This window comes from Patella vulgata, chromosome 1, assembly GCF_932274485.2.
Source record: "Patella vulgata chromosome 1, xgPatVulg1.2, whole genome shotgun sequence".
Classification (NCBI taxonomy): domain Eukaryota; kingdom Metazoa; phylum Mollusca; class Gastropoda; family Patellidae; genus Patella; species Patella vulgata.
The window spans coordinates 9,879,542-9,891,102 of NC_065879.2; the positions used below are offsets into that span (position 1 = coordinate 9,879,542).

The 11,561-nt window shown below is 36.2% G+C and overlaps 1 protein-coding gene across 1 annotated transcript; it reads right to left on the reverse strand.

Annotated features, from left to right (window-relative positions):
• Positions 1–283: 283 nt before the first annotated feature.
• On the reverse strand, positions 284–11,516 carry LOC126822346 (negative elongation factor E). Its single transcript, XM_050551194.1, has 10 exons — positions 11,352–11,516; positions 10,912–10,984; positions 9,908–9,963; positions 9,194–9,265; positions 8,523–8,594; positions 7,427–7,484; positions 6,135–6,363; positions 4,246–4,300; positions 3,244–3,352; positions 284–871 (listed from the first exon to the last, which is right to left on the reverse strand). Exons 1-10 carry the CDS (start codon positions 11,430–11,432, stop codon positions 792–794), a joined length of 885 nt encoding a protein of 294 aa, XP_050407151.1. The 5' UTR covers positions 11,433–11,516; the 3' UTR covers positions 284–791.
• Between the last annotated feature and the right edge of the window lie 45 nt (positions 11,517–11,561).

The window sequence follows — 11,561 nt, forward strand, 5'->3', positions numbered from 1 at the left end:
TTACTTTCTAATCATCTTGTGGGGTATCATTTTCTTTATTCATTACAAATGGCGCTCGAACCATCGAGTACATGGTGTACTGATTTTAAAATGTTCCCTGTTTGGTAAGATAACAACATCAATATTGATTATAATGGGCCAATATTAAATACTAATTGGTGTTTTTAATTTCCAATATCATGGATAATATTGAGTCATTTTGGTAAAACAGTCATTAGGGTATCCTTAAATATATAAATAAGCAAATGGAGCCAAGTCAGGATTGATAACAAGTAAGTTGTAATTCAACTTTTCATTCTTTATTTGTTTCTATTTACAGATTTTTCATAGAATTCTTTTTTCATAAAGGACACACTTTGCCTCTTGAGTTTTATTATAATTCATCCTTTCATTCTTTCTTTCTTCCTATTAATGTTTCTTTCAGGAGTAAATTCCTTATGCTAGATTTCCACTATCCTGATTCGATTCACGCTACAATTAAAATCATGGTTTTAATCCTGGTGATCCGATCAGGTCGTATCATAAATTGAGGTCAGTCATAGCAATCCTGTTGATCATATCGAAACGCACCTGCACCTACCAGATCGTGGACTCAGTAGAGGACAATCCTACCGTAAACGCATCACACGACAATGGGAATCTAGCATTACCAAATATAAGTTCAGATCTAACCACTATGTCCTGTAAAACAAGTCTATACTCTGGTCTGACACAACTACCAAATGTAAGTTCAGATGTAACCATTATGTCCTGTAAAACAAGTCTTGACTCTTGATGACAGAGACTAGAGTTTAAAATATATTTTCATCTTCATATGATACAATGCTTCTTTTATCCTTGTAACCAGAACCTTTCTGTGATTTACTAGCAGCTAGAAAAAAACAAACAAATTATTAGGGTATATATATGTCACATCTTTAACATTTAATGGGTGAGAGTAGGGGGTAGGGGGGAACAGCTGAACATTTACTGGGTAGGAGTAGGGGGCAGGAGAAGCAGTTGCACATTTAGTGGGTAGGGTATACACACACAACGTTTCAAGGAGATTTCACTGGTCGTTATCAAGCATACAAAATAACAAATGAGAAAATAATGTGAAACCCTTTTAGAGAGTATACTCCTCGCAGTGTTTCGTTTGATTAGACCTTATCCCACTTAACATTGCTGTAAAGGAAGCAAATTTCTGTTCCAAATTATGACTGGTCAATAGTCTGATTAACAACCAATACCTAACTGCATAACAATATCATTATGCTTTAAACATAGCTCCAAATTGGACCAAATATGTTTAGATAACGCTAGTCATGACTCACGATTTTATTTTGGCTAAATAACCAGTGAATAGCAGAATATTGCAGAAAAACTAACTGCGTGACAAACGAGGCTATCAAAACGGTTACAATGTAAACAATACTGTTTAGAGACGAACAATACTTTCACCGATTTTCATACCTTAAATCACTGTCCAAAGTTTTAGGGAAGACCCTCAGATTAAACGAAGGGCTGTCATGTTGCTGTACTTGCATAGATTTGATTGGACGGGAAGAATAGACACACTCCCTCAAAAGCTCAAGTATCATAAGCCAATCCAGCAATGGCCAGAGAGGTATATAGTAGTACATTTAACAATAAAAGAAACCATAAATTGACAATTTTGTGGAAAAATTGTGTGTATATAATATAATGACAGTTATCTATATAATGATTGTTATCTATATCTACATTGTGTGTATATAATATAATGACTGTGATCTATATAATGATTGTTATCTATATCTACATTGTGTGTATATAATATAATGACTGTGATCTATAGAACTGTGTTGTGTTAAGTCCCGCCCACACCGCCACGACTTGTCCAGACTCTACCCAACGCAACGTCTTATCTCAGATAAGGCTGACCTTAAAAATATCTTTGTTTCACCAAACCCGACCCACAATCGAGGAGAAGGGTCGGTAGGTCGGTTTTTTTTTTCAGATTTTTTTTTTAAAGTTAGAGAAATCAATACAGAAAACTTATTAGCTGTATACTACAGATTCATTAATTTTGTTTAATGAATTTGGGGTCTGACGTAAAAAGTAACGAACTGAAAGTCTTTTTATTAAACTTAAGAGCTAATTTGACAGCTTAATAATTTTCCGGGTGGAAACATTCGTCTTCTTTATTCAATTGGCAAAAAAATCAATGACATCGGGAATTTTTCGTGATGCCCGACTCGCACACGATTTGCCACGAACTTGAAGTGTGAAACTCCTTCAACACGTTTTTAACGATAGTGCGGGTTGTGCCTTCATTTTTCTCGAAAACGGATATTGAAAATATCGTCGTTATGTTTAAAACTACGCACCACAGACATAGAAGCAGAATCATTTCGTGGGAATGGACGTGTATTCGTCTGCAAACATTTTGTTGAGAAGCGACACCTATGACGCTTTCGTCTTGATCAACCAGTTTCAATAATGAATCAAACCATAGCCATAGTAAAGGGAAATAACTCTCGTGATATATTTCAGGTTGACACACAAAATAAAATAAAAAGATCGTGGAAAAGTGCAATAAAATAATTTAAGTCGGGGGTGGTTTTAGTTAGTCGGTCGCGTTAGGCGAAACAAAGATATTTTTAAGGTCAGCCTAATCAGTGCAGTGTGGACAGTCCCACGACCACGATTCAATCGATTTCCGTCGCGTCGTGGCCCGTCAGCCTGACTGAGCATGTTCAGTCATAGTCGGATGCAGTTGGATGCAGTCGTAACCCATCGTGTTTGTGTGGACTCTCACACGACACGATCAATTGTCTTACTGTTGTTTAGCCAATCAGAGAGTAGCATTTAGTCATGTGACTGTGCAGGTCATGTGCTCCTTGTTTTCCCGGGAATCACTCGCTAGAGGGAAGTGGCGTAACTCACGACGCATAATCTGTGAGAGTCGGGCCTGTGTGGACTGGTGCCATCGTAGGCAAGTAAAGACGCGATCCGATTTTTTTAAAAACTACCCAAGACGCTGAGTCCTGTCGGGTTGTGTGTAGTCGTAGCGGTATGGGCCGGGCTTTATAAATCTGTCTACTGCAGCCACTTAGGGAATTCTCATGTCTGACCACTTAACGGGAGTGACCACTTAATAAAATCTATGTGTTTGTTATTTGCATCAGGGACAAGCATCTATATTCACATCAGTAAATTTGGACATCGCTGAAAATTCTTTGACTTTGTTATATAAAATCTATGTACATGTAGTTTACTAACCTATTGATGTCCAACTATTAGCTGATAGATCTTGAATACTTTCAAAAGCTGGTTGTCTTCTGGCCATTGATACATGAAGTGTGACATTTTCAATCATAGCTCCATTCATCTATAAATATAACAGCAGAGTATGTTTCAAAATGGAGAGCCGCTTGACTTTGTGATTATAGCACTAGTTCTCTAGCCAGACCCCGGGTTCCATCCTAATGTTGGCCAAGAAAGTTCCTAAAGATTCTCCCTGCATTATTCTGGCAAGAGGTTCAGAAAAACAAGGTGCCATGTAGACTAATGACAGCACCATAGAGAGAGAGAGAGAGAGAGAGAGAGAGTGAGAGTTAGACTAAAAGCTAAAAGTCAAAAATAGATTTTAAAACCATACACAATCAAAAGTGTCATTACTAAAAAGAAATTGATCCAAGCAATCTGATTGTTATGGCTATTTCACCTTATCTGGGGTCAAGAGAAAGAGAGAGAGAAATGGGGTTTAACTTCACTCGACACAAACTAGGTCATTTCGGGACTAACATATGGTTTAATTTTATTTACATAATTCGCTTGCGCCTAGGGGTCTTTAGCAGTGGGAGGAAACCAGAGGACCCGGAGAAAACCCACGAGGTTGGACAGGCGACCCTACTCCTTGTCACGTACTACCGGGGATTCGAAACCACGCCAGTTGACTCAATGACAGACTTTATGATACAGCGCGCGCCTGCTAACCATTCAGCCATCCAACCCCCATATCTGGGGTCAAAATTTATCTCATGTCATATGCAGAATGGTAGGACTGGAGGTCAAACCCAAATTTCTTTCCATCCCACATGGCGATCTTATTGTGTCTGTAATGGTTTGAAATACATGTACTATTGATCGATATCCTCAAAGTATTATCTAACCTAACATTTTTCTGTCGCCACATTTTTCATAAAATAATGCAATTTTTATTGGCCTTTTATTAAGTTGCCTCTTAATACTTACAGATTACCAGTATGACATACTACCCACCTCTGCAATAGCTTGATCGGCTGACTCCATTTTATCAAATGTTACAAAGCCACAACTACAAAAATATATTAATGGTTACTGAGAATTTATAGGCAATCAATTTAGATATAAACATACAGTTACACACATGTAATATAGGCAACACTGGAATCTTATGAGACTACATTATACTAAAATTACATTAACATGTTGTTTAATATGTAGGGGGGTTGGATGGCTGAATGGTAGGGTGGCCCATGCACTCTACAGAAATACAGTCCACCGCTGATAGTTCGAGACTACCACTGAAGCGTGCACATTCGTCGTGCCGAGACCAACTTTCTGACAGTATGATACTATAAATAGCCATGGCACTTGCTATTCTCTACAAATCTATCAACTATTACAGCCGTAAAAAATTATTGTTGACGATTTTGAATAGCAGTAAAATTAAGCTTCTTGGTTATTGCAGCAGATTTAGAAATTACGTTCGTTTCATTTTTTTAAATCGCTTTATCATTAACTGTACCGTTAAGAGCGGCATCTTTTGGTTTAGTACAAATAATATCTCTGAAACACTCGGTTTAGACAGGAACATGATACTAGCAGTAGTTTCATTTTACTTTTACAAACTTCTTAAAACGATTGTTGAGCTACCTAACGTGCTTATTTCTAAATTCAATTTCATAATCTAGCTTTCGGTTACGTTTCGTAAAAAAGTAGTCTTGATTATCCCGACCTGTCAATCAGACGTAGAATGGTCGATAGACTGGTTAAGCGAGACTAATTTCAAAACAAAGACACGTAACCTATCTTTTACTCAAAAGTGTCTGGATGTTATGGACGACACTTGGAACCAGTTTTCAGTCTATTATTTACAGATGATTAATGGTCATAGCTTATTAAGTACAACATAATCGTTTATTTAGTGACTATAATTGTGTGAAACTGATTTGAGGCTTGGCATATATATAAATATTGTGGCGTAATTGTCGAGATATATGGAGATATTTATTTATGGTGGGTCACCCTATGAATGGTTAGCGTGTGTGCTGTATCATAAAGTCTGTCATTGAGTCAACTGGCGTGGTTTCGAATCCCCTGTTGTACGTGACAAGGAGTAGGGTCGCCTGTCAAACCTCTTGGGTTTTCTCGGGTCCTCCGGTTTCCTCCCACTGCTAAAGACCCCTACGCACAAGCAAATTATTAAAATAAAATTGAACCATATGTTAGTCCCGAAATGAACTGATTGTGTCGTGTGGACGTTAAACCCCATTTCTCTCTCTCTCTCTCTCTCTTGTTTAACATGTATGTCCAGGCTCGTAACTACGGGGGTGCAGGGAGGGCAAAGTTTCGCAAAAAGTTTTGCGCCCCTCCCCCCGGTGTGTTTTCTTCAGGTCTTTCGGTTTCCTCTCATTGCTAAACACCCCTACGTGCAAATTAATTATTGAAATAAAAATTGTTAAATATATTATTCTCAAAATGACCTGGTTAGTGTCGTCAAGTGGTGCACTAAACCCTATTCTGTCTCCAAGCCACATGGACATAAGGCACCTGTCACAGACTTTGTCAAGTACAAATCATCACACAACATATATATCATCACATATACCTTGTGTTATAATTTGTGCCTTATGTCCAGGCTTGTCACAGGCACTTGAAGGGATTAAAATAAAACTTCTTACTACTGCTTGACTATATATTATAGTATATACTGAATATATAGTCAAGCAGTAGTAAGAAGTTTTATTTTATATTTTAATCCCTTCGAGTGCCTGTGAGGCTTGTCTGTCTCTCTCTTTCTATTTGGGAAATCTTTGTGGGAAATAAAATATAAACACTGTTTTTCATATACATGTACTTTGACAGAGAATGAAATGATTTAAATATGGTTGTAAAATAAAACATACTTTCTATCATTTTCCATGGAAACATTTACAATAGATCCTATATTTGAAAAGGCTTTAGTAAGAATTTTCTCTGTCACACCAGAACCATTGACATATATAGTATTGCCTTTCTTTGGAGGATCTTTCTCTCTATCTCTTCTGTCATCTCTTCGATCGTCTCTCCTATCATCTCTCCGGTCTCGATCATCTCGTCTATCTCTGTCGTCTCTTCTATCATCTCGACTGTATCCTACAAGACAGAAAATAGAGAATTTAAAGGCGCTGATTATCTTTTACATACTACAATATTATGAAAGTTGAAACTCTAGAAGGAACAGAATAGATAAAATGAAACGAAACTGAAATGAAATGGGGTTAAACGTCCTACTGCTCCGACTGGGATAATGAAGACGGGTAAACGCCATACAATGTGCAATAAGAGAAATTTTGACCAGGCAGCGGCACTATGGCCTGCTCTTATATCAAATTCTAACTGCCAAGGAATCTTTTACGTGCATGCCAATGTATACACGGGACCTCGGTTTTTCATCCCATCCAAATGACTAGACAATGTCCTTGTCAGGCCCTTCGTCCTGCACCACTGACAAGGGGAAACCACATCAGAAAATCACGATGAACTTTCTCGGCCAATGCAGTGAACCAACACGCGATCTACAGGCTAGCGAGTCAGCGCCTTACCTACTTAGTCACTGTGGCTCCCCCAGAGAATAGATAAAATGGGCGATTTGACCAGTTATCACTATTAAGCAGTAACTAGTTTCATTCGTATTGAACTCTTCAGACTGACGAGGTTCTGTATATACTATTGTGAACTCTGGTAAAATTGTAGGTTTTGGCGGGGTTATTACAGGATGTCTTTTTACCAGGGTTTGGTGTTTTGGCGGAATCTTAGTCCACAAATGGACAGTTTCCGTTCAGTATTTAAAAAGAGATCATAAATTGAAAATCTTGCAATATTCAGCATTCTCTGCAGACAATATAATCATTCCAACACCATCATTAAGTTTTATTAGGCCTTGTTTTAATTCGACTGAATCCAAGTCTAAAGATTATCTACCGTTGAAATTTAGGTTTTGCTTTCTTTATTGAATGTAAATAAAAAATTTGAACAAATTTTAGTGTGGTTTTAGCCATGGGATATTAGACATTGTTAAAAAAAATCAGAGACTTCTTCAAAGTCAGTATTTTTCCTTTCATCATAAACAGGTTGATAAAAATTTTGTTCACATTTGTAATTTTGCGATTTTCAAATTTCCAGTAAATATGGTGAGAAATTTTGAAATGAAACTTACGAGGACCACCACTAACAAAACTTTCATATAATGGTTTTCCTCTTGGTCTTGAACTAGGCTGTAATATAAATAAATATTTAATGTAGAGATTAACGTTCTATATGCAATGATCAATTATAATAATAGTAACGCAATTATGTAGTCTGATCCCTAATACACATGTTCACTAGAGTTGTTCCCCTTGTAAGAATCTAAGGCAGTATGTAAACATGCAGAAATGTCAGACCATCTGAAATAAATCCTACATTATTATCAATCCAGTGTGTTCCTGACTCGTTATTATCTATCAGAGAAAACACAAACATAACACTATACTAAGTAAGTGTCCTGTATTTGGACTGATAATAGAATATTCATGTTTATAACCACCATTTTTTGCTATACTTTGTGAACCTGTATGTGGTGCTGTGTACCAGGCACTGAGTATGATGTCATAGCCGCCAACTTGGAATTGCTACGTCATATCAAAAGTTGAAGTCTGTCAGTATATGAGCAATTATTCCAAAGAACAAACATGCCAAGTTTCTACAGTTTGTGAACCTGTATGTGTGTACTGTAAAACACACTCGGCAAACCTCAGCAGATTTCACTACCCTACATCTAGCCTCGGCTGTATGACGAAGTCAGCCAGCGCCATTGGAACTACTTTCAGGTTCCCAGATTACCAATGGCGTTGCCCATGATGACACCTTCGAAGAATGTTTTATCATACAAATAATTCAAAGTCTGAAGCTATTTTTCTTTCAAGTTTATCCGATTTTCTTCAAACAAGGACAACTTTGCAATGAAAATTCTACACACGCTCCGAACGACGCAATTATGATAACTTCTTTTTAAAAGCGGCAAGTGTTTCTAATAAGTAAACCAGTGCCAAGGCTAGATGTAAAATAACGGAATCTGCCGAGGTTTCCCGAGTGCTGTAAAACAGGCACTAAGTATGACGTCATAGCCGCCATCTTTGAATCGTTAACCAGATTTCAGATTCCCTATCTGTTTGATACCATTGGTTAAACTAGACTTGTGTCAAAATGATCAAGTCGTTAAACCAAACTAAATGAAAATATTCAGAAAGGCAATAAAGGGAGATAACTCTTACTTCTGGTCTGTCATCTCCGACTTCTTCATGTGTAGCAGAAAATGGCTGAAAGCCAACAGCTTTTTCAGAATCCTGAAACAGATAAAAAGAAATTAAAACACAGGTCCCCATCTCAAATACAACTGCATTAGAAAAAAACCTTAATATGAAAGTTATCTATTGTTTTGTGATGGTTTTGAAAATGATCAAAACAGGTACCATTTAAGTTTAAATCAATCTAATTAAAAAACAGATCTATATTTCGTTTTGTTCTTTTATACTTTCGATGGCCTAGACTACATGAAGATCTGACCAGTTGTAGTGGAAGGTCACGTCAGAGGTCATATGAGCGGCTGTTGACCTTATGACGTCAGACATTGATTAATCAATCAACACTGACGTTTCAAGTGGTTTACCCAAAGTTGTGATTTATTCAGATTGAAGTTTAAATAAGTCAAATCATGATTTTAAAAAAATATGTCTTTCATTGACCAATAATAATAGGGTTATTTTTACTTTTATTATTACAGATCTGCCGATAAGTGACTTTGATAAACATATAGTTTTATATACATGGAACTTTTATTATTTTTGCTGGGTTGTGTAATTTATAGCACTGAGATTTAACCAAAGTTGATATGGAGTCATGAAGGCAATGCTACCAATATACTACAATATGTACATGTACATACCTTCATTTTCTTCTCTAGATTATTTGATCTTTTAAATCCTTTCTCACGCTTTCCAGCATCAAGCTTGATTAGCTGTTAAAAAAATGAAATCAATTATTTTCAAAATTTAAAAATGGAATCAATATTAAACCAAACTGTTGACCAATTAATAATAAGTAGTAAAACTCCCTCAGTCATAATCAAACAAAATGTTTCAAGCTAGACGTAATATTTTTTAAAACTCTGTTAAAGGGTCTTTAACATGCATGCCAATGTGTACACAGGACCTTCGCGGTTTTTTTTTCGTCCCATCCAAACAACTATACATTTTCCCTGTCAGGATCTCTGTTCTTCATCACTGACAAGGGGGGAACCACGCCGGAAAACCCCAATGAACTTTCTCTGAAAATGCAGGGATCGAACACATGACCTCCATGTTAGCAAGCCAACATCTTATCAGCTGAAACACTGTGGCTCCCATTATAATAGGGAGAGTTATAGGAGCTAAATCTCTTCAAATTAAAGTATTTGGTTAATCTGATTCAAAAGATTAAACAATTTTAGTTTTAGTTCCATTCATCACTTAATATTTCAATAGAGGAACACACAGTAAATATAAAATTCTAAATAAATCAAAATCAACCAAAGGAAATCAATAAATAGAATCCAACGAAATCAAAATTGTATTTTTAACCCAGATTTTAATCATTTACAAATTAATATTAGTTTACTTACCCCAGATTGTACAAGTTTTTTGGCTTGAACCATAGCATCTTCTGCATTTTCGGAAGCTAAAATGGAAAATATGTTAAACGATGCTATAATTGTACAAACCCATATATGTATTTCTAACAGATATATTACTCCCAGTATGTTGATGCTTCTGTACAAATTTTAGAATTTCGATTTTTTTGTTAGATTTACATGTTTCCTTCATTATTACAAGGTCTAGAATACAATGTTCAAAATGAACTAAGTAGTAACTGTCAGACATGTACATGTATATAAATAACATTAAACATGTTGATGGGGATCGATTTTTTTCTGCACAAAATTACAAGCACAAGAGAGAGAGAGAGAGAGAGACTAGTTTTATTTCAATAAATCGTTTGTGGTAGGGGTCTTTACCAGCGGGATGAAACTGGAGGACCCAAACTCATGAGGTTGGAAAGACGACTCTACTCCTTGTCACGTACAACTGGGAAATCGAAACTACGCCTGTTGACTCAATGACAGACCTTATGATACAACGCGCACGCACTAACCATTCGGCCATCCAACCCCCCTGCTTTTCATAGAACACCTGTGTTTGGGGTGTTGGCCGTTCTTTTCCAAACTGCGGAATCCACTGCGAGCCATATTATAACCCTTGAGGTTATATTTTTCTTTCCCGTTTGAAAGCAACATGCATTTATAGTTTTAGTCTGCATTCCATAAGTAGAAAGGGTATTTCATGAAGAGGGATAATGACGAGCAACTAACAGAAGATTGATAGGCAGAGAGCTATAATATTTGGGGTTTTACACTATTTAGGGCTAGAGAGATCCACCCCCCCCCCCCTTCCAACCAGGCACCAGAGAGATTGTGCCTGGGAAATCCCAAATTTGCATCTGACTTTGTCTGAGACAGGTCCTTAATGTCTAGGCTTCATATTAGAGTGTATACGAAAATCTGTATATCCCTTTATTGATTCTTATTTATTAGTACGCCTAATCATGGAAAAAAAAATAAAAATTTACGTCTTTTTATTTGTTGATTTGTGTCTTGTTTTACTTCTGGTTTAGCTGTTCTCATCACTTGTAACATTTTTTTCTGAAATATAAAATACTGGACAATGAATCAGCTTTATAAGTGTAGATTGCTACATGAATTATCTATCGGGAAATCATTTTCTAAATTAAACAAATTTTGTACTATGGTACCATAGAGAATATAAATTATCTAGGCCTTAATTATATAAACACATCCTTTTATCTACCAGTACAGAATTGTATATTAAATAAAATCTTTATATTCTAATAAATGCTCAAATTTACTCTGGAAATCTTTTGAAAGCAAAGTGTTATTAATGTTAGTGTAGGCCTATTCAATAATTATTCATCAAATTAGCAGGCATGAATGAATGAAATTGGCTTTGATTTGTACATCGAACAAGATGGCCATTGGCCATATTTCTAACCTTTTTCCGTAACTTAGCATATTTAATTTTCAATTGCTCTTCCTCTTCAGTCAAAGCACCTGGAAAATTTAAATAAACCATGACTTTAAACTGAATTTCATTTATTTTCCACAAAAATTGTTTTTACAGTAATTTCCCCTCGGAGTTCTTTTATCAAAAAGTTACGAAAAGTGCACTAGGAGTAATTATTTCTTTTTTTTCTGATTTGAT